At 40.3% G+C, this 24,663-nt stretch overlaps 1 protein-coding gene across 2 annotated transcripts in view; it reads left to right on the forward strand.

Moving 5' to 3' along the window:
• Window positions 1–24,663, forward strand: part of tanc1b (tetratricopeptide repeat, ankyrin repeat and coiled-coil containing 1b) — a 108,605-nt gene that overhangs the window by 54,244 nt on the left and 29,698 nt on the right. For both annotated transcript variants that reach the window (XM_062431171.1, XM_062431172.1), the window contains exons 5-10: window positions 1,083–1,216; window positions 3,913–4,102; window positions 6,800–7,135; window positions 16,266–16,388; window positions 18,184–18,465; window positions 18,589–18,743. In XM_062431171.1, the coding sequence (XP_062287155.1) occupies window positions 1,083–1,216; window positions 3,913–4,102; window positions 6,800–7,135; window positions 16,266–16,388; window positions 18,184–18,465; window positions 18,589–18,743 (1,220 nt within the window). The remainder of the gene's footprint in view (window positions 1–1,082; window positions 1,217–3,912; window positions 4,103–6,799; window positions 7,136–16,265; window positions 16,389–18,183; window positions 18,466–18,588; window positions 18,744–24,663) is intronic.

Here is a 24,663-nt window from a genome sequence, read left to right on the forward strand (position 1 = left end):
CACCACCACATTTCACTCGTTAAACAGTTCCCACTTGCCTAAAATTTTGACCTCTACATTAGACCCAACCTTTTTAACGAGTTGGAGAATTAGCTGACCTTTTGGGTAAATGGATAGCAATTATTGTAATGTATTTGTGTCTATATACTACGTTAGGGCTTGGCAGTATACTGTGCCTTTTTATGTGTTTTTATTTAATCAGATTTACTGGCAGCATTATTAATAACTGTGGAAGAAGGAGGGTAAAGGAGCAAATGAAGGAGAGAGGGGGAAAAGGTGCTGACAGAGAGCTGTATAATAAGCTTTTGTACCTTGGAAGTTCGCCTCTCTGTCTCTCCATCAGACTGTCTGCTTCTCTCTCTCTCAGGGAATGCTGTGACTCTACTTTAATTCAACTGCAACAAAGATGCACAACGTTTCTTATGTGTTTTCAATGGGTTCTTTTTTATTTTTTGTTTTTTAGTTAAAGCCAACAGGCAATGGGTATACTGTAAACGGAAAATAGATTGCAAATGGTCCCTGCCTTGCTGATGGCAACACGATCTTCAAATTACAATTTAAAGAAGTATAAAGACCACTGACAGTTTAAGCTGTGTTGGAGAAAGCCTATGTCCACTCATTGATATTCAGAGCCTTTATGAGTGAGAGCTGTAAACAACCAGAAAGCCCTGGAATTGGCACCCGAGGCATGTTGCAGCACACACGCACGTGACACACACACACACACACACACACACACAAACACACGTGCGTGCGTGGTCACTACTTTTTTAACAATGCTAGACATTATTTAGACAGTATTCAGTCTCTTTTAGAACACACGCACGCACACATGCACACACACACACACACACACAGACTCACAAGCCAGAGCCGCCACCACACTCCCTCTCTCTTCTTTCCTCCCCCTTCTCCGGGTCTGCACCACATCAGCAGCAGCTGGAGAGTGCAGCAAAGCATTTCAGAGCAGAGCTCAGGAGGGCAGGGCGGACAGAGTGGCCCTGTGTGGGCCATCCAGTGGAGAGAGGGAATTTACCCGCTAACATTGAGCATTTCTCTCCCTCTCGCTCCCTCTTCTCTAGAACTGCAAGCAGAGAAACAGCCAAGCTCCTCCTCCCCTGCCACTCAGGAACTGATGACAAGGCTGGGCTTCTTACTGGGAGAAGGGATCCCGGGTTCGGCAGGCATACCTATGGACGACAAGAATGAAAAGAAGGTATTTCATTTTCTCCCACCCCTCCCACTCCCTCCCTCCTCCAACAGCAGCTGCTGCCGCTGCTGCAGCGCACAGATAGAGAGATAGAGGAGAGAGGGAAAGGATGAGAAGAGGAGGAGTTGTGACAGTGTAACAGAGGAATGGATTTATTTTTTTTTGCAGTTTGATTCATTTTTTCCCCACCTGTGCATAATCTTTGGATGGGGATTTAAGTGATATTCCTGGGCTTTTGTTTTGGGAACAACAACCAACGGTAACTGTCCAACTGTGTCTGATGTTAAAGATGTTTGAAAGAGAATAAGTCCATATTTAAAATTGGCTGCATGCGGTTTTATTTGAGTGCAAGCTTTAATGTATGTTGTGTGTGTGTCTCCCAGTAACTTGAGTGCTATTCCAGGGGCTCTTGAGTATGTAACAAGAGTGTCTAAGCCTGGATCCAGAAATAGAGTTATGTTAGGTCTGAGCCTCAATTTGTTTGGCTCTACTAATTAAGCTGGTGCTGTGTGAGGAGCAGAGCAGAGCCCAGCAGGCTACACTTCCCTCATTCATCTCATGTCTCGGACACGTTTTGACACTGTTCCAGCAATTTTTGGGAACATGAAAGAGGCTTACATTATTGTATAAAACATGTTCATTAGTTGAGATGTCAAAGGAGTAAATGGGCAGTATGAGATGATAATGGGTTTTACTTTGTATTTGTTTATGTGTGTATGTGTGTGTGTATGTGTGTGTTTTCAGATAGGGGAGAAGCACATTATTGTCATCTGCCAGCAATTCCCTTTTCCCCATACTGCTGTTTTACAACATGTCTTTAACTCAGCATGTTGTTTTTAGCTCTGCCTCACAGTGAATTATTAAATGTTGGTAAGCTGTTTGGCTCTCGCTGTGTGTACGGTATGTTAGATGGCATTAAATCTGGGCTGCAGCCTCAGGCTGGAAGTTGCCGGGCAAAAACTACTGGCACACTGTCACAAATAACAGGTGGGACTTTGAAATAGGAAATGTTAGGAAAGGTAATGCCAGGCACGGTTGCAGACATCAGAAATTGGAGGCAGCACTACAAACTAGTTACCATCAGCATTCCACAGGTTGATTATCATGCTGCCAGCCACACAGCATCCCATCTATTCTGCTGTTGGTATTCTCTCAGCCTGCCATTGTACAAACATGTAGACCTTTAAACAACAACAATCAGTACATCTTGAACAAGAGGTCACTCGCATTTCTGTCTCAATTTGGCTAAGCACCAGTGACTCTTGTTCTTTTGTGCAGCCATGTTGAAATCCTTGCAAGGCAAACAAAGCAAGAGAATACACATTTCACTGACTGCCATTACATTTCTACTCTCCTTAAACATAACAACCTTCTGCATTGCTTAATTATTATTATGTATAGAATCAGGAATGTAATATTGTAATGTAATGGTATTAGATGTCTGTAATTATTGTTGACATAAAGGGGTTTTGCACGAGATTTTACATTTGAATGCAATTTTCAGCATATTGTGAGATATTGTAGTGATGGTTCAAGCAGGTATGAAACTGTAGTTGTTTAGGTTTGTTCTTCAAAAGATTGTAGGAAAATATGTATAATGCAAAAGAGATTAGAGAAGGTGGTTTGGAGTGTGTTTGTGTACACAGCCCTTTAGTGAGTGCTGCTTCAGAAAACAACTTTGAGTGAAAGTATCGCAGACAAAGTTGGTATGTTGAGGTTGATGTAATTTGAGCTAAGCTTGTAACAGTAGTTGTTCATCAGAAATAAGCAGATAGTGATTGATCAAATGAACAACGATTAAACCATTTTGGAGAAGAAAATGGATGGGTAAGTTCTTGGGTTAGCAAGATCTCAAATTCTCAGAGAGACTGGATCATTGAACATCATGGAGCTGGAGTAGATTATGGACATGTTTGTTTGTGTTTTGGTCTGTAAAGTTAGTGCTTAGCCAACCATCCACTACTACCTCTGCATTTATTGTGAATGAAGCAGGATGAGGGGAGGGTGTTGGTTCCAAATTTAATGAGTGATAACCAGACTTAATCTCTGTGGTGTGGAATAGTTTGAAGCCGTTGATTCTTATTACAGTAGGACAAGGATAACCTTCCTGAGCTACAGTAAAGTGTAGAATCAGAATAGAGTTGAAGGAAGATGTGGAAACAGGACAAACCAACTTAAATTCAGATTTTTATGGTTGTCAGTCAGCTTAAACAAAGATGCAGCTGCTGTTTTGTTGTCAGACAGGCTTGATGACACGAGAAAGGTACCTATTGTAACATGACAAAGTAGAGACTTCTTCCCTTGTGAAATTCTCCTCAGGCTTATTTTTGGTTCTTCCAGACATATGAGTGTGTAATTTTTGAGCCTTGCTTCTTTTACTGAGCCCTTCAGCTTGTGTGTCATGCTTACATGTGAAAAATGTGTTTATTTGTGAAGGATTTGTGATGATCCTGGTCAAACAGGCAATGAACATGGATCGCATCATTCTTTACAATTTTTCAATTCACCGGCCAAATATGGTTGAAAAGATATTTTTGTTGTTTTTATTGCTGCTCATGCTGAAAAAATGTGAACATGCTGCCAATGTTGCTAAACAGATTCGGTTTATATTGAATTGACCTCATATTTCATTGACACATCTGATTAGTAGAGCACATTCCTGCTGTACCTCAGCCCTTTTCTCTATTTCCCTTTCTCCCCAGTGCTCTGTGACAAGCCAGGGTATCAGCCCCTGCTCTACACTGACCAGCAGTACGGCGTCTCCCAGCACTGACAGCCCATGTTCCACACTCAACAGCACGACAAGCCGCCCCCCTCTAAGCCGCTCCAGCCCTTGTGGGACCATCACTAGTCCAAGCTCCACACTTGAGAGCAAAGACAGTGGGATCATAGGTAAGAGACAATCTTTCACACTCTTCAACTTGAATGGTGCATGACCAGGGCCACAAGAGTTGTAAGATAGGTTGAACCCATGTCTTTATTCAAGCTAGCTGCTAGAAAATGGTGGTTGCTGATTCACTTTTGTTCATATTTTATTGTTACATTTCTATTTGAAGCAATTGACTTAAATAGCACAGACTGATATAGAACTAAACCATTCAAAAGATATCATATTCTCAGCTTGCATAACTCTACTCTGTCTGTCAAATAGCCAGCATCACTGACTTCAGTGAGGTTCAAAACCACCTGTGGTGCTTTTGCCAAAATAGTCAGTAACCACGCAAGGAATGCCAGCAATGAGCCAAGTCAGCTGCAGATCCGATGGGAAAGCAGGCTCTGTGAATCAGTAGCTTAGTTAGCAGCGTTAGTAGCCAGCCTCTTAGCAATGATGAAAATCTCCTGCCAGCTTCTCTTTTACCACTGCCAGCTTACCAGTGGCCCCATCAGTTGCTGGGTTTGATAAGAAAGTAATGAAAAAAGGCTGCGCTGACCTCTCAGTAATCTTTTTTGGCATTTATCCTACACAGTACTGTACAACCATCAGTGCACATGAGGTTAGACTATCACCTCCTCAGCATCGCTTATTATCACATTTTACAGTATTTCCCATGACACTCTTCTGTTTCCAATTTGTTATGTCAGAACTATTACCATCTGCACTTTATGATTTAGACCAAAAAGTCCCATCTGCATGCTGTCAGTCATTCATCATTTTGTTAAAACTGCAGCATTTTTTTGTGGGACTGAATATCATTTGTGTCAGATTGTATTCAGCCTCTACCATGTGTCGGTTATTGAGCTTATAGAGAGCTTTTCCGGCATGAAAGAGCATTGAGGTGACAGTTGCCACCGTTTGACGTACTGTATCTCTAGTAATAGGCATGTAAGACATCTGGGGATTTACACAAGCTGACAAAAAGATGACGTAGTCTATTGATGTATTAATCTGTCTGCCATTTCTACTCACAACGCTTCTAATGACTACTATACAAAGTCACAAATTCATGTTGAAAATGTTTTTTTGGTTATACTGTATTTAATGAGCAGTCAATAGCAAATTGTAACTCTGTATGATCCTGCAGTAATCCTCAGTTAAACCTTAATTGTTTCTCAAGTCTCTGCTAGATTTGGGACAAAAGCTGAGAATAAGGTTTAACCTTTTCCTTATTCTTGTATGAACTAACTAGAATATAAAATTTGCTGCTTATTTAGGCGACCGACTGACAGGATTGTTCTGTAGTAGAAACCAATTCATGCCAAAGCCAGACATAACACAACAATTTTGATGTTCAATACTGAAGAGTCTACACTGTAAAAATAACTTATTACCATGAGTAAGTCATTCTGTCCCCTAGAACAATATCATATCTTGCTGATGAATAATTTATGGAAGCTGAGATGGAGTATTTTCCAACATTGAGCATTGGCTGCCGCCCAAGATGAGGCATGCAGTCATATACCATGTGTTACACTCCATCTATCCATTCCAGTGTAAAGCTTCATTACATACATCAAAATGCCTGTTGTTAAACAAAGACACAATGTGACAGTAGTATACAACATCCCATATACTCCCCTTGATAAGACTGTGCAGCCATGGAAAGGAACTAAGGTCTACCTGTGATTAATATTCCCTGTTCTTTGACGTTTGATTTTAAAAGCGCACTAATTTAGATGTTAAAAGCTCCATGGTGGAATTGGGAGACTTTGCACTGCCTTAGCATTTACAAATGTGCTCCAAGAGGGGTTTTTGCATGAGGTACCTGAAGGAGGAGCTGTATCAGACTCATAGAAATGACCAAAAACAGCTCTCCCTGGCAAAATGACAAGCTCAGTATATTTTAGAATAAATAGTAATGTATTCTTTTCCAGGGGCTATAGCTCAACCAAGTAAGCAATCACAGTAACCGCTTCTAGACTGTAATGACTCCCGTTGACATGCTCATAGCAGAGCTAGATGTGACTGCTATCATGAATGACTTAATATTTGCTCAGGTAAACAGCACAGGAGTCACAAGATCCATGATGTGTTTGTTATATTAATATTAGTGATGATGCAACATGCTGCAGCATTATGAAATTCAGATTAGCAGTGTGTGATGCAAACACAGCCAGCTGGCTAGTCATTTCCAATCCTCTGACTGCACTGATGTTTCTGTATCCAGCTGCTTGTCATTGTGTAGCTTTGGCCCTCCGCTCAGATTTTAGGATCGCGTTAGAGGGCTGGGTCAGCCTCAGGGGAGGATTAAAGGATTTGTTCTATAAGCAAAACACCTGTGTGAACTAAAAAATGATTTTTTTGTTTTATACTACAGCATCGAGTCATTGTTGACATTGCACAACAGAAAAAAAAGACATTAGAAGGGTCTAGACTGAGGAAACGAAAACCCATTTCATTTTTTCATTAGTGTAAGTAGACTGTGAGTATAAATATAAAATCAGGTGGTGAACAGTGTTTCTAAGCACAATGAAGAAAGGCAGGGAGTTTTTAAAGTGGAAAGTTCCATTATACCTGAGCATCTGACTAGTGATAAAGACCGATAATATACTTAGCACAAAAAACACATAACTCTCACATTTCTTGCTTCTTTCCCTCATCTTACCACCATCACATGATTTTAATTCTCTTTTTTCTTTGCCTAATTTCAGCCACCATCACCAGTTCCTCAGAGAATGATGACCGCAGCGGCTCCAGTCTGGAGTGGAGTAAGGATGGCAGCCTGAGAGGCAGCGGGCGCCATGGCCTGGCACAGAACGTGCGGGCTGACACCTGCTCTCCCGTGGCAGAAGAAGACTCCAACAGTGCCACTGCCACACCAGCCGACACCCCATCCAGGACAGATCAGCAGCAACAGCAGCAGTCCAACACTTCAGCAGGGGCACTAGGACCACCGCAACCATCAAGTCACACACCTGAGGGACCACATCCATACCCACTGCAGACATCTTCCTCCCTCATGATGCCAAGACCGAACTCTGTAGCAGGTAAAAGCCCTTGGTATTTGGTGAGCTCTTGACATCTGTGCAGAGGAGGAAAAACAGTGGTTCTGTATTCCTTCCCTCTTGTGTACTTTCTTCTTGTAGTTTAGTAACTTTTCTTTTCTTTTCGTCAGTAAAACAGTGACTTTGTGATTGGGTGTCTCTTTGGGTGCATTACATTGTCAGTTAAAGAATGAAGCTGTGATGTGACTTGTGCCTGAGGCTGACAAGTAGCGTGGCATTTCTTGCCGGGGAAAGTGACAGGCACAGACAGGAAAAAGCACATGTGAATATAAAGTGAATAGGAGGTAAGTGTTTTTTAAGAAGTCAGGTTGTGCTTTTCAAAGAGGGGAGGGGTATCAAGGCAGAAGTTTGGGATTAGGCAGCTGTTGTGTGTTGTGTCCCGGCCCTGCCTGCCATGTCGGACCTAAGTGCAAGCCACTGTTTGACTGATCTGTTCTGCATTCCTGCCCTGGAACTTCCCTGTTATGGCTCAGCTCGCCGTATCCACACAGCTGTCACAGTTGTTAATATCCCTTGCTACCCCTTTTTCTCTCCCCCTCGCCCCCCTTTTCCATTCTTGTGTCTCTCTCACACTGCTTCCCTCTGTTTTTGTTGTTGCTACTTTTGACCATGGCCCTGTTTTTTTAACTCTTACAGCCATAAGATTAATAAAACTCAAACAATTGTTGGCATGTCTTTTTCTAAATGTGAGTTGGGACTAACACCAACAAAAGACCAACAAGAATCAAGTCCTCATTGAATGTCATTTAGAATAAATTACAACTTTATTGTTCACAAAAGTGGAATATTTTTCTACTTTTAATAAGTAATATTTTCAGCTTCACAAAGGACTGTTCTTTGATTTGAATGTTTAAGTGAAATGTGGGATCAGTAGCAACATAGTCTACAGCTCTTATAATGACATGTTGGGGCTCGTTCTCCATACTGAGGAACAAGCTGCACATTTTATTTTTATTTGGCAAAAATAACCACAGCATAAACATAAAGGACATGGCTCGAATGTTTGCTTGTTATATGGGGGGGGGGGGGGAAAGCAGACAGAAGTAAACAAATAAACAGTTTGTACTGCAGATGAACTGTATATCACACTACATTGTACAAGCATATGATTCCATTGGTCAGGCAAAGTCACAGGAAATAACAAAAGCAGGGCCAGGAAGACCTGTGGAGAGAAGAGTCAGAGTCAACAAATAAACCACTGGATTCCAAGTTTGGAACTCAGACTGAGTAGTACACTCTGAACATATTAAGTGGGAGATGAAGTTTATATTCATTCTGTGTAGGTTTGGAATATAATAAGGTGAAGGAGGGTTACCTCTCCTGTCTGTATGTAGCAGCTGCTAAAATGTTGAGGTTTAAATGTTTTACTCCTGTCTACCTTGTTTCTGACCTTGATGAAATACAGTATGTATTCACTTGTGTCTAATGCACATTTCAATGTGGTGTTTCTGTTGGATGGCATATAGCTCGTGTTCCAATCAATCTTGAGTGGACCTTGGACAAAAGCATCTACCGAATGAAATGTACATGTATATTGTTGTGTAAAGGTGCCACCTTTATCTCAAAGCCCTCACAGTTTCTAAAACTGATCTGTTGAAGGTTGCTGTGTATGATTCAGAATTACCTTCACAGTTTTTTCTTTAAAATTTCGATACTATTGTACAGCCCACAGTTGAAACTGTGCCCACATTGCAAACATAAAGTTGTACATGGCATTGTGCTTTACACGCCTCCTCTGTGGCCATTCTATTGTTCCATGAGTCCATTCCTTTTTTTTTTTTTTTTTTTTTTTTTTTTTTTTACTTCTAATCATTATTTTGCCGCTGACATAAAGCTGAACAGTGCTGACACACACTGGCTCATAAAGCTAACAGACCAGGAAGTATTTGACTGTTAATGTGTGTTGGTTTGAGTGTTTGGATCTCTTCGTGTGCTCCAAGAGTTTATGGTCTGATGCCATCGTTATGCAGTGTTGTCCTCTAGGGACCTGCAGAATTCACACCTCAGATTTTACACCATCAAGGACATGGTAAGGCAACTTCATTTATGGCCCAGACTGTTTTGTGTTGATGTCACGGTGCGCCAGGGACAGTCTTTCAGTTGACACTCAAGGAAATCACATTCAATGAAAAAATAATGACTCTAAAGAAGCAATTACTGAAGCCGGAAGGAGCTAAATGGAGGAGATATCATTGTACTAAATTTAAAAAAATGTATTCATCATTAGTACATTCACTTTAGGTGCCAGAACCTTGGTGACATCTTTTCATTGTGTGGCTTTATAAGCCAGAATATTGGATAATGAGGAGTCTGCTATTACTTTGTTGACACACTTTAAATAATTAAGTGCAATTTGATCCAACATAAAACGAAATATAATAGTTGGATATTATTTGGTGAAATATACTGATGCACAGCTTCAGCTGAAAAAATGATAAATAATCCTCCAAATCCCTACTGGACGCCAGGGTCCTTTAGTTGAGTTTGGCTCATTACTCTGAACTACTGCACCCATGCCCTGGCCGAAGTATTGATGATTTCAATAACATATCTCAAGCAAAAGATAGTGCCAGCATGTCGTCATCCTCAGGTTATAGTGAATACGTTTCATTGAGATAATAATCAGCACCTCTTCATTTCTGGACTGTTGCTCTCTGCTTAAAAATGTTGGACTGCTCTCTTTGGGTTGCAAACAAGTTCTACTCCAAGTGAGAATAAGATGGGGCATGAATTTCACAGGCAATAAATAAGTCTGCAGTGATGCAGACTTAATTTATTACCTACGGTCATGTGGTTTTAGTAGTGCCCATAAAAGCAAGATTGCGGATACAAATAAATTGTTTGGACTTGTTAAAGGAGTTTTGAGTAGAACCACTGTTCATTGATGCTGAAAGGAGACAGTGTTTAATGTTTGGGTATCTGATCATGATGCCTCCTGGTTACCTTCACGCCAGGAGGTCTCAGCATTCCCAGACAACATAGCCCACCTGGTTTGGGAATGCCTGAGGATCGCCTACAAAGAGTTGGAGGATGAGGCTGAGATTAACTCCACAATAGTTTTAGTTTTAAATCTAAATGTAGTATTATAATTTCAGCTACATGATGCAACACTGTACTTTTTTTTTATTGATTGCCTAGGCATTGGTATATTGATGGACCCCTGTACAACAGACAGACAGTTAGAAAATCACACTGAGTTGCACAGGTTTGCAGCACAAAAGCCAAATGTTTGTCCATTTATCTCATGCCAATCAAACAGTGTATTACTGGGACTCTGTGTAGAAGGTGTGCTTATTACAGAGAAGTGTCATTTGCCCTGCTGTGGTGAACACACAGACACACACATTCACATTGTCACAATGTGAGTAGCTTGTCCCTGGGCTGCTGTGGAAACAGCACGGTGTGGAGCCTGCATGTGCTGTGGCAAATTAGACAGATGCTGACACGTGCCTCCTGTCACAGCAGACATGGCTGAATCAAAATTCCTCTTTAGAAGCAGTTTGTAATTGTATCATTAGTTGGTAGTCTAAGGAGCTATCTCAGTCACCATCCTTCACACAAAATATTTTCTGTCACATTATTTATCTTTTATCTATCAGCATTTAAAGTTGGCACAAAAGCAACTCCAATGGCACCAAAAACATTTATCATCCATTTAATATCAAAACACATGCTGCTTAAAGGTCAGTGCTGACAAAATGTAAGGGCTGTGTGGGCTACATAGAAAGCCTACAAATGTGGTCAGCTTATTTTTCCAGGCTTCTTTGTGTTTTCAGATAGCCTCTATAGAGAAAAAGAAACACTGTATCCTGCTTCTCGCAGAAGACAATCTATAAGCATCATGCCAACTTTCTCTCCCTCCTCCTATAGCGCAGTATTAAAAGCCTGCTGAGACAACTTTTAACTAACAGCATTTTTTGCTGGAGGTATAAATTGCTGTCTTCACAGTGATTTATTTTGATTCACTGTATCTGATTCAAGAACAATTCTTATTTCCTTTCAGTATGATGTAATATAATACATCACAGATTGATTTAATAACTTGTAGTCAAATTGTATAACCACCACATCAAAGTCAGACTAGAAGAAAAATTGGCATAGTTTTTTTAAATGGTTATTCCACTAAAAATCTCTTCTCAAGCCTGTTCTCCTTAAGGTGTGTTAGCTATCCGGATATTAATGTTTAAACATGTAAATATCGGATATCTTTTTTGTGCAAAATAACAATATGACAATTCGACACGTAGGCTGTGAAAATGAAAGATGCAGTAGATGTAGGGTTGGATTTTGACACTTATTCTTGAAATTTAACATTTCAAAGAAATGAAAATATGTTGCACGATCCATGAATGTTGCATGTTAACAACTGATTTGGCAGAGCAGTGATTTAATGATGCAATGATTAATTTAGACAAAAATGTAAAGCAGACTTGTTTTGCATTATAATGCATTACATATTACAAGTAGGTTTCATGGCCTTCATATTGTATGTATGGTTATCAGCAGTACATAACCTAAATAACTGAAATAAATGGAAACCAGTGACTGCTTGAATGTTGAAAAACCTAAAAAACACAGTGTGCTTTGTAAAATACTCTCCATTATACTTTGGTAATAAGAATTCTATTTTTGAGTAATTCAAGTTAAGCTTTTTTAAAAGGCTTACAGAGTCAAAGGGCCATATTAGTTTTGGCCACTGGAATTCCATGGTTTTGAAATCTTATATTGAGCTGCTTGTGGTCTGCTTGCTCAGACAGGGAGATTGAGTTAGGGTCACTGTGGCTGAGGAATGGTGTTACATCTGTGGTGTTTAGCTTTTCAGCAGAGCTTTGTGGTCTGAGTCAGAGTGAGGTACAGCACACATTCAGTGTGTGTTTGTACTCCAAGGCCGTCTTTTTCAAAACCCATGCTCTGTTATAACTAATAATAATGGATCCAAGATGCTTTGTTAGACTGTGTGTTTTCTTACGTCTATGGACTGTTGGCAAGCACCTTCAAAGGCATGTTGTTCCTCAAAACCTTGGTAAACAGTGACAAGGTAAAGTTTTAGCGCAGTTCACATCTGCGTTTTATTAAAAAGGCTGAAGTCATCTTCACTTGGTCCACATGAACACAATCAGTGAGTTAAAGATGTTTGCAAAGGTCAGACAGCAATTGTCCTTCAGACTCCTGCAATACTGCTGCATGAAAGCAAGGTATGGTTTTTTAAATTCACTATACTTGATCTGGTCGATTTTGAGAATATATTGTTTCTTGTAATTGTTAAGACATGCCTGCATATTGCCAGTGTTAGGATGTCTTCAGGTAGCCATGGAATTCACTTATTCGTCTGGCTTCATGACATTGATCTGTTTAGTTTAGAGACTGAAAAGAAAGCAAAAACAAAACGGACAACCCATTCACATCCTCCAGCTATCTATATCTAAAAGGTCACAGTGACATGTTAAAATGTCTGTTCTCAGAGACGAGTTGGTGTGTGCTGAATGTCGCAGCAGAAGCAAAAGAAAAAGAGTTTAATCTTTCAAATTCAATGTATTCAATGCAAAATTCAGCTCAGTGGCACTTCATCGTCAGATCAGAACTCCCCACAATGCTGCCGAATGCCCTATTATAAAGAGACTCTGTGTTAGCAACAACTCTCACTGCAGAGTTACTGGGTCGAATTTGATTGACAGCACCCCACTTTTGAGAATTATGTACTGGCTGTTTAGGATCTACACTACTGGTTTGACAACACTAATATCCTAATATTCAATCATCTCTGTTGAATGGATTAGTATGAACCCACAAATAAACCCAGTGTTGTGAGTTGCACATGCAATTCCTGTGCAGAAAATCTACTTTAAAGCTGCACTCTCTTCATTGTGCTTTTAAGTTTGCTAAGTCCAGCCAGTACTTATTTCATAAGTAGGTGCTTTTCAAATCTGTGTTCTTCTCAATTATGATTCTTTTACATATATGACAAAAACATGGCCAGGGAAGTTAGTGCTGACAGTGAGTGTGAATTCAAACTTAATTATACATATTCATTTTTCACCTCTTGATCAAGAAATTGGACCACTGCAGCTCAAGGAATTTTAAAATGTCCATGGCAACAAGCCACATTTGCGTGAAGGCCATTTAAATTCCACTTTGCACTTACTCTTCTTAAGCTAAAGGGATTCGGACTTAACAGGTCAGAAGAGGACAGGAGCTAGATGTGATGTTAGGTGTTCAGTACAGAGAATTCACCACCATCTTCTGAGACACAGTTATCACTGACAAAGCTGGTGATGATTTATTATTGTGTATTTTCTCCCTATAAAATGGTATTGTACAATTTCTCTCGTCTTGAAAATGTAGGTAAATATTGGAAGAAACTGATATCAGGATAATGTAGACAGAAAACTGTCTTTCACTCATACTTATATTTGTCACACAATGTGGTCACAAATGTACTGATTGTAACGATTGATAAAGAGGAGAGAGGAGTCTTAAGTAAGGCAGATAAGGGGGAGTGGTTGGAGCTCAGCCCTTTTTTCTGTTATGTCATGGGAAACACAGAACAGAAGGTTTCAAAGGGCAGACCTGCCTGAGGAAAGAATACAGCCTGACATAGGCTCCAAGGTATCATATGTAGGTTTTATCAATGAGTAGAGATGTGTAAGAATAGGAAGGAATCCGGAGACGGATGGGGGGAAAAGAATTGAAGAGTGGGATTGGATGGATATGAAGGCACCCTGTGGGAATTTTTGGCCTTGAAAGAATTGTGGATAACAAACCTATGACTTGACAAAGTGGGAAAATGGTTGAATTGCAGGATGAATTATCACAGACAAATGATTGAATGTGTGCATTTGAAATACTTAAGCAAGTCAAACTGAGTATAAACTTCAGTATTTGCTCATTGGACCCGTGGGCAAAAAGATTTGCCTGGTGGTGAATAAGGTTCATTGTGGCTTTTACACTCTCCACTTAGGACATCTCTAAGAGATAAAATAAACCTCTTCTTGTGGTCCACTGATGTCAGCATTGTACTCTAGTGGTAATTTGCTGCGTAGAGTTAATCTATATATCTGCATAGAGTTAATTTTCTGTCCATCTCTCTCTCCTCCCCCTCTCTCCTTCTTGTTCACATATCTCCCTTGCACCCACAGTGCCTGTGTCTTATACTTTTATGTCCTCATTAATAATTCTACTGCTTTTTCTACCTCCTCTTTCATATGCCTCTCTCTTACCCCTCACTCGACTCCAGCTAGGATTATTGATTAATACCACAGTAGCTGCCCATTACGAACTCTAATCAGCCACTGGAGACTAGATCTCTTGGTTTTCCATTAATATATCCTCTTATTCAATTCCCTTTCACCCACTGCTGCTTGCTTACCAAATTGTGTGTCCATGCATACGGATGTAGCACATACACAGAGGTGTGTGCATGTGTGTAGGGAGAGTGACACTCTTTTGGAAAGGGTTGCACTCATTTAGTGAGTGCCTAATGCTGTGGATGCTGTGACTGGCTGGCTGAGAGGGAGAGAGGGGGCAGCCAAGCCCTCTACCCGGCAGCTGAATGCTGCCAGTGCGCCTGCATGGGAGCATTGGGGCAAAGGAATCGCTTTTGTGCCCTGGGTGAGCTCATCCAGTGGGAGCATTCTCCAAAGATTTAGCTAAGGGTCTGCCTCCTGCCTACTTGCCTGTATGCCTGCCCAAGTATATTCCGTGCTGGGAACAAGGGGGGGCTTTGAGAATTCCCACTGTCTTTCCTGGCTCTGCCGATGGATGTAAGTACAATAGCTGCTGAGTTTAGCTTTAGGAGCAGTTTTGCTGCTCTGCACTGACTGACCTCAGATTATGTACTCCGATTTTCTGAACTTTTCTTTGTTTGTGTTAGTTAGACTTTTTCCAGTTTTTCCATTATAGTTTTTCGTGACAGCACTATCCACTGCAGCAAAAGTAACCAACAAAGTTGTATTGATGGTTTCTTCAGATATTCTGTTGTCAGCAGATGGGTTTTTAATTAGTTGGACATTCCAGAAAGTAAGTTGGGGAGAGAGGGAGTGAAGAGAAGAGTTTAGTTTTTGTGACAGTCTCTCACAGCTGAGGTTGATAAAGTGGAAAGCTTGATGGCTTTGATTCTGCGCTTCAGCAGGGCAGAGAGCATGGATCACCATGGTAATAGCATTGTTGAACAGTGAGCAGCAGTTGGAAGAGAGACCTTGTCGCACTAATGCACATCTTTTCTATGTTTACAGTCCATGCCTGAGACTTCATACAGAACGTTGTATTGGCCTGTAATCACTGGCTTATCACCTGCAAAGTTTAGTTTTAGAGGAAGACGTCCTCAATTTGATGTTGAAAGCGTCTTCTGCCTCTTCAGCTACTCCTTCTCTTACAAAATGATGGACTGAACAAAATGTTACTTCAAGCATTCAAGTTTGTACTGGATACATTATAATTTAAGATGCTTAAAGACCTACAGTAGAATCTTTTCTTTTCTTTAAAATAAGCATAACATTGATGGTAATTTGTGTTTTTTTTAAATATAACTTTATTTGTCGTTGTTCTTGAATGATCATGCTACGACTTTAAGATATTGTGGTCTGTAATTTGGAGTAAATTCAGCAACATGTGCTATATACCATATTTCTGAATTATGTGTATTTTTAAGAAATAGCGGTGAACCTGTATTAAGTGGAACATTTCTATAGCTTGCTTCAGTTGGTTATTCCCTCTGTATTCTTAGGAAAGGTAAAGGTAATCTCCCCTTTCTCTATAGCCCGGTGGGGGTGTTTGTGGGGACAGACCCCTCATTGCTGTATTGTATATAGCTGTCAGCTCAAATCAGAGAACAAAGAGCATTTCTGTCTTGACTTTGGGATACTGCTATTTTTTCTGCCACAGTATACTGGTTTCTGCTCTCACTGCCTCAAGCAAACTGCAAATGTCAGAGTGGACTGGTTTGCCTCTTTTCCACTCGTCTTTTCTGAGACTCCAAATGTGCCACAAAACTTAAATCTTGTGTGTGAATCTTTCTTGCTCTTCACAGATGTTGTGACAGATAAACTCAAGATGCACCAAAGTATCTGTTTCAATTGCTCTTTTTTTTTCTCCCTGTGTGTGTCTTCGTCTACAGCGACCAGTTCCACAAAGCTGGAAGACTTGAGCTTTCTTGATGAACAGCGCAACACCCCCCTGCGGACATCCATTCGCCTACCCTGGCATAATACAGGAGGAAGGCCACCTCAGGACTCTAAAGGTGACTGCAGTAGGTGTTAGTTGCACACAAGGCAGATGAGGCAAAATAGGAAAAACGATTGCAAACTCATCCATCGCGCATAAATGTATATATGCCAATTCAATTTTGTGGCAATTTAAATCTTTATTTTCTCTTTTCTCAGTCCGTCATAGTGTTAGCTATGCCAGCGTTCTCATATTTGTCTGTTGCAGTCAGCAGATTGTAAAATGGTAAGAATTTACGATTGAGTCATAATGATGCATAATAATTTTGGAGTATACAGCTCAATATAAAGTGCAAGCAATCTGCAAGTATTTCGGCAGTGGTGTTAAGGGTGTCGGGGGTTTTCAGCATTGGGAATCGTAAGTCTTAAGCCATTTGGTAGGTATTTATAAAAAGGGCAACAGTCCATACACAGTTAATCTTAAGTATTGTTTAATTTCAAGTCCAATTTGCTGGAGTCCTGAGCCAAAAACACAATTGTCCAAACACTGACTAACACTACGACACAGTTTTAAACTATCAAAACGCAGATAGAAACAGTTAAGGATTTCTTGGTTCACTCGGCTTTAGCTCTGTTATATGTTTTGAATCTTCAGTCTCACAGAAATCCCACACAGTGAATATTTGATAAGATCATGAATAATTCATCATGACATCATTAGATACTCAAACTATTTAACCCTCTTTTGAAAACCTGTTCCTTCTTTTCCACACCTCCTTAAACATGAAGTTAACACAGAAGCATCATGTCAGTGGTTTTATTTTATATCCCTGTGGGCGTAACATCAGTACTGAGAGGCCGACCATCTCTGTTTAAACAAAACACTGTACGTTTGCAGATACTGTATTTAGTTTTATGCCTCCATGCCTGCCTGGGACTGCAGATATCAGTATTACACTTAACATTGGAGTTTTTAACTGTTGAACTGTTGAGTTAAACAAGAAATAGCTATGGTTTGTTTTTCCTATAGTAGAAATTAAAATGCTTGAAAGAGGCACTGCCACTTTGTCAGCAATGTTTCATCCTTTTTGGATTAAATCACAAAAAAACCCTGACATTATTGTTAAAAAAGGTACACTTGCACATCACCTTATATGTATTTATTGCATTAGACATACAATTCTGTTTTGGCGCCTATTTACAGATATGTATTTAAGATTCCTGCCAACCGTCAAAGCAGCATTATTGTTTTTGTTCCTTCTAGTTGGTCATTATTTTCCATACATTTCAGTACAAAGTGAAAATAACTTGCAGAGATAGAAAATTGTTAGATTAAGCAATCCATCATGACTGTGATAGTTATTGGCATGTGGTAAGTATTCATTCAGAGACTTGAGAAGTTTCCTGCGTTCAGCAAAACTTTAACATCTAATACCTGGCCGCTGAACAGCAAAATCTTTAAAAACAGCTGTTTGGCCAGTATGAGCAAGAGAAAAAGGGGCAGATATATTAGTTTAAGTAGGAGAAACAATAGCAGTAAACTATAAACTGTAGTAGCAGTAATTGTTGTAAAAGTAAACTAAGCAGTCGTATTAGTATTAGTAAATGAAGGAATCTGAGCTTTGAAAGACTGCTGAGAGATCACATGCTCTATGATCTAATTAGATAGTCTTCTTTCAAGTCCACGTTTTGTGTTTTCAGGTAAAATAACGTGTCAAAGCAAATGAAAAAATACACCGTTTTGAATTAATTCCAAAAGCCTTTCGCACTGTATGAAAAAGCAATATCTGACACTGTGTGGTTTTGTGTTTGTGATTAAAAAAAATACACAATACAAGTGACGCAATTTAATTTCCTTTCCCTTTCCCTCAGCTCGTTTTGCTCCCTACAAACCTGTGGACATCATGCTCAAACCCTTGTTGTTTGAGGTGCCCAGCATCACCATGGATTCTGTGTTTGTGGGCCGAGATTGGCTGTTCCAGCAGCTGGAAGATGTTTTGAAGGCCAGCGAGTTCACAGAGAACCATGGCGCCGTAGTTGTGGGCAGCGTGGGTTATGGGAAGACAGCCATTATCTCCCGGCTAGTAGCGCTGAGCTGCCATGGAGGCCGCATGCGTCAGATCGCCTCCAACAGTCCTAGTGCATCCCCTAAAAGTAATCAATTTCAGCATTTACTTTTGGATGTGAGCCCTTACATTAGCTGCAAGATTAAGTTATTCTATGACTAAAGTGTAGTGATGCACTGTGTGTGAAGCATTGTGCGTCTGTCTCTTCCAGGTGGCGGAGGACCAAGCTCAGAACTTCCTCTCAGCCAGCCACCACAGCCCACTCCACCTTCCAGTGCTACTAATACACTGAGGACCAACAGCTGCCCAGGGACCCCTGAGATGCAGCGACGCAAGGAAGAGGCCGTAAAACGCCTGGCAGCAAAGGTGCGACTTCAGCCAAGACCTCAGTATTTAAAACATCATGCAAAAAAAACTAAATTATTAAAGGTCCATCCTCAAAATAAATATAAACATTTACAGTTCTGTCAGGCAGCCACAACCTGAGAGCTAAGTGATGCATCAGTTATAATTTAAACGTATATTGTGATCTGTTGTCTATAGTCAACATTCATTGATATTATATTACTTTCTTAGTTTATATCTACTCTTCTTTCATTTCCCACTGTGTGTCCTTACAGATGATAAAAAAGAGATTGTGCAGAATTGATTTAGTATGTATATGAGATGCACTGCCGAAATCTGAAACCGGCTCCGCTCAGTTGATTTATGTTTATATGTGTTTGTATATGATTTATGGTTGTTTATGGTCATTTGTTTGATATTCAGCCCATGAAAAATGGATGGGCTTCAGCAATCTGCTGAGATTATGAAAGACAGGGCCACCACAGTCTTTTCAGATATTAAATATCTTAGGCTTGTTTAATTTGGAGCTGCAGTGAGCTTAGTTAAAAACCCAGCCATGAAAAGCAAGTTCAATATTAATGTTAGCAGCATCTCAGTGCTGCAGTGTGACTGTGAGGAAGTGGGAGGGTAGAAAACTTCAATTCAGGTCTTTAGCATGGCCTTTTAACTCACAGATAGAATCCATTTGCATTGCGTTGGGTGAAGAATACCAAAGGATCTTTCCATACGTTGCCATGGAAACACACTAACAGCTTAGTCAGAATAACTTCAGGGAGGATTATTTGTCCTAAATAGCAAACTTTTTTTTTTCTCATAGCTCATTCTCTTTTTTTTTTTTAACATCCTTTAGAAGTTACATCTTAGCTGCCGTAGTATGGAGTTTATTCCCTATCTTGATTCAAGAGCATATTAAATGGATTTGAGAGCAGTATTTATTGATTTCATGCTCAGATTTTGGGATATTTACTCTCAAAACTCTGCTCTCGCGCTCAAATTTGCTGTGCGCATGCTTGCACTGTGTCCTCGCACTCGGTTACAACGCTGCTCGCGCAGATTTCCTGCGCTCACACTCGAGTTCTTCCTCTCGCGCTCAGGGAGTTTGTGCTTGCGGATCTCTGCCCTGCTCTCGGATCAAAACTGTAAACGGGTGCGTTCGCTGCTCTTCGAGGAGAGTCGCATACGGGCGGGCACTCTTTCAACCGGGTTTATCCACTCCTGACCTCCGGTGCTGTAATAAATGTGGTTTCTTTCATTTTTTTGACCACTGTTGGAATAAAATATCATTTAATAAATATTATTATTATAATACAATATAGCTATTTTAATGAACATCACGGACGCTTGTGTATTTATTAAATTATATTTTATTCCAACAGTGGTCAAAAAATAATATTAATAATACTATTATTAATAATAATATTTATTAATAATATTATTATTATACAATATAGCTATTTTAATGAACATCACGGACGCTTGTGTATTTATTAAATGATATTTTATTCCAACAGTGGTCAAAAAAATGAAAGAAACCACATTTATTACAGCACCGGAGGTCAGGAGTGGATAAACCCGGTTGAAAGAGTGCCCGCCTGTATGCGACGCTCCTCGAAGAGCAGCGAACGCACCCGTTTACAGTTTTGATCCGAGAGCAGGGCAGAGATCCGCAAGCACAAACTCCCTGAGCGCGAGAGGAAGAACTCGAGTGTGAGCGCAGAAATCTATGCGAGCAGCGTTGTAACCGAGTGCGAGGACACAGTGCGAGCATGCGCAGAGCAAATTTGAGCGCGAGAGCAGAGTTTAAATATCCCAAAATCTGAGCATGAAATCAATAAATACTGCTCTCAAATCCATTTAATATGCTCTTGAATTAAGATAGGGAATAAATTCCATACCGTAGCTTTCAACATCTCTCATTACTTCAAGACGCAATACATTAGATAGGCTAGACATAAAAAACAGTACATAGTACATAGTCTAATAGCTTTTCATGATTTTCAGTGCACAGAAGACCACTGAAACATCCAATTATTTGTGTATTTATTTTTTAGAACTTATGTGGAATTTTAAGTTTTTATTGAACAGACGACAGCAGGGAGATATAAAATGAGAGAGAGAGATTGGAAAAGACATGCAACCAAGGTCCCCAGCTGTACTCATATTCAGCTGCAGTTCATGGTCACCTCAGCCCTTACGCCACTAGGGTGCCCCACATCCAATTATTTATAAAAAACAAACTCTACAAAGGATTTCATTGTAGACAACAGTAATAACAATTATATGGGGTCAAGCAACACATGGACACCTCCAACTTATCTTTGGCCACCACATTCCTAACATTTAATCTCTGACAATGTGCATCTTTGGAATAGTTTTAGCTATCAAAGATTATTTGTTATACTCCTAATCATTTGGCCATGGTGTGATAATGCTGACCTGAGTTTACTCTGTAAAATATATACTGTACAAAATTTGTCAAAGATGAAAAGACCTTTCAGTCTGTTACAGTAGCAAGTCAATTGTCTCAACATTTCTACATTTCAGTGAGGAATTTATTGTAGAGTACTTGTCAATAACAGTAATGTCAGTGGTTGGAACATCATTTAGCAGTGCTTTCTCTGGTTATGATCAAAATAGTGCAGTGGGCAGTCAAGCTTTCTCTGGTTGTATAATAATTAGGCTTACATCTTGGGTTACTTGCTGCTGTGGTCTTGTCAACCACTTTCTTATCAGTACTTAATTGATACATTACTGTCTTACATTTTTGTATGTACCATCACAGAATGATTCCAGTGCCAGAAATGTATAAAGCAGCACCACTGAGTGCTCACCATTGAAAGGCTACTTAGCATGCAATAGCTGCACATTTTGAAAATATTTAGACTTGACTGAAACTCTCAGAGGCATTTAATTACTCTGGTGTTTCTTTGCAGGCTGACAGCTTTAACAACAACTATGTTGACCTACTGTGTTTCAGAGAATACTTTACTTTCACTTGATTTGAATGGTTTTGTGATAGCAGGATGTTAGTTCTTTTCATGGCTGACACGGCTTTATAATGGGACTCTGTTATGATCCTCCTTTGTATTGAAATGTTACTGATTACCTTCTGGCATCCCTGTGATGCACCTCCAGGGTTTAACAGTCTTGACCTGTCACTGATCCCTTGGCAGTAGTGAAATGGTGCATGCATGAGATAAAGACTGCACAGTTAGCCTCTGCCACAGGGAATGCTAAGGTTCATGCACCAGACAGCTGACTTCATGCCACCAAGCACATCTAAATGTCTATGAAATCCAAGCAATATCCCTCAAGCCAATTATTGTGTAAAGTGTTTCCAACAGGCGCTCTCACAGGGGCTCTGTTCCTGTGATGTGTGAATACTGATGCAACACGGAGCAGCGTCTGTCAAATTCTGTCTGGTCTTTTTAATCACTGATTCGGAAGTGGTCTCATATTAGGGGCACTGAGGCCATAACATTTTATAGTTCATCCTAAGTTGTATGTCTTACTTAAATGAGACACATTTATAGGCATTGATATCTATTGTTTTGCCAGTAGATGAACAGATTCACTGCAGAATGTTGAATCACCATGTCTTTCTTATATACAAGCTAGCATGTCGAGGGGAGCTGCCTGTCTGTTACAGCTGCCAGCTGTCAATGTTTTTAGCCAGCTATGGCAACCACTGCATCCTCTAAGAGGTAAGCTGTGGCAGCAAGGTTAAGAACGTTGAGTCCCGCCCTGCCACATGTGGGTTAACCAGCACCGTTGGTGGGGAGGTGCAGCCTTCCCCTGGATTGTGAAGTTGTGGAAGGTTCAGCTGGGCGGTGACCAGGTCGGCTATTGACTGGCCCGCATCACTTCATGACAAGGGGCAGGAGAGGTATTTATATAATGATAAAGTCCTGCTTTCTCCACTAGGCAGCTCAAGGAGATGAAATGGTATTTAGGACTAACCGTTCCCATCATTTATTTGGTTGGACATGATGGTGCTTTCACTGGCGCACTCAGTCCTGAGTGTGGGTTCATGTTAACTGTGTGTTAGCCCATGGAGAGAGCTTGTGGTGTCGACCCTTTTGGGTTGAGGTGTTATTGGATTCGGAGCATGCAACTGAGGAGTGGGCCACATCTCCCATAGTGAGATATAGAGCCAGATTTTAAAGATAACTTTTGGTTACCAGGGTAACCCTGGTTCTCTGAAAACCAAGTGAGGTGTCTCACAACACTCACAACACTGCCCTGCTTGCATGTGTTGGGTATATGGAAAAAATATGCTTGAGAATGCTGTGTGGGGCGCCACAGGCATTTATAAAGAGGGGACGGGTTGGCCCGTACAACTCATAATGATTGGTCTGTCTCCTGAAAGACATGGTGGTATTGGAGTTTTCATTATTGGTCACGCTAGGCTGAGTTACACAAGTGAGTATCTTCTAAGGTTACCATTTTGGGAAACACAAAGAGGAGATTCTGTACATAGAGTTGATTTGATTTACTAAGACTGTTGAAACCTTATATTAACTAATATCCCATTTTCCTTCATTGGAAATGTGTTAGAGAGCTTGGTGTTCGTGGTTTTTTGTTTACCTGCAAAATGGAGGATTGAAACTCAAACTCAAATCATAATTGTTAAGACAGCTGAGCAAGAAGAATATAAGACCTGCACCAGCTGTAAGGCATAAAATACAAGTTATCCTACAGAACTATTAACTGCCAGTACCAGATGCTTCAAGCACAGATAGAGCAGACAAATTTGGTCATACTGGACATATCTTTCAATGCACATATGGGTGTGTTAGTATTGCTTTAAGACTTTTTTTTTAAATGAACCACGACAACAGCCATACTAATTGTGCACAACTCAAAAAATCCAGACAAAGAAATAATAGGATGTGTGAAATTGTTCTTATTTATCAATTAACTTCATACAAAGGTCAGTAAACAGAACACATTTAAATGAAATCAATATTTGGTATGACCACATAATGACATTAAAACAGCACCAGTTGTCCTCAGTACACCTGCACAGTTTTTGAAGGTATTTGGTGGGTTAGTTTGTTCCAAGCATCTTTGAGAACTTGCCAGAGTTCTTCTGTGGATCCATTCTGTCTCAGTTGCTTCTGTGTCTTCATGTAATCCCAGACTGACTCGATGATGTGAGATCAGGGCTCTGTGGGGGGTATACCATCTGTTGAGGGACTCTTTGTTCTTCTTATCGCTGTAGACTCTTGCTGTATGATTGGCGTCATTGTCATGCTGCAGAATAAATTTGGGACCGATCAGACGCCTCCGTGATGATATTTCAGTATGGATAAGAATCTTGACATTTAAAGTGCCTCAAACTTTTGCACAGTACTGTACATTCAGGTGACTGTTATGATTCAACAACATAACCCACTTTAGACAAAGCCCTTTATGCCATCTCAACAGAAATAAGTTCTCTGTATGGTGGAAGGACTTTACTGCATTAGAGCTTATGGTGGATTTATTAGTCCATGTGGTTTATATTTTCTTCCTTGCAAGTTAAGCAAATATAAATACACCTTCAGATGTTACCAGTGTTTTTTAAAGAAAGTTGGATCCAAAACATTTTAATTTGCAGTACACTTAAATAAATAAGACCAAGCCTTTGCAGCCATGTTATGCTGTGGGGCTATACTTAAACACAGTGGTTCATACACAGGCTCCTAATGTCAGCATGCAAACATGCACCTAATGTCAATTCTAACACGCTGATGTTAAGCACGTGTAATGGTCAACTGACTGACCGACAGACTGACATTACGACCACTAGAGCAGAGGTAGAGCTAGCAGAGGATCATGGCACCTGCTGCTGCCCCTGGAAGTATGTCAGCTCCTCCAGGTTGGACTGTAATTAGAGCATTCACACATCCCAAGGGCATCTCTCTTCCTTCTTATCCCTGTCCCTCCTTTCTCCTTC

Source organism: Scomber scombrus, chromosome 13 (genome assembly GCF_963691925.1).
Source record: "Scomber scombrus chromosome 13, fScoSco1.1, whole genome shotgun sequence".
NCBI lineage: Eukaryota > Metazoa > Chordata > Actinopteri > Scombriformes > Scombridae > Scomber > Scomber scombrus.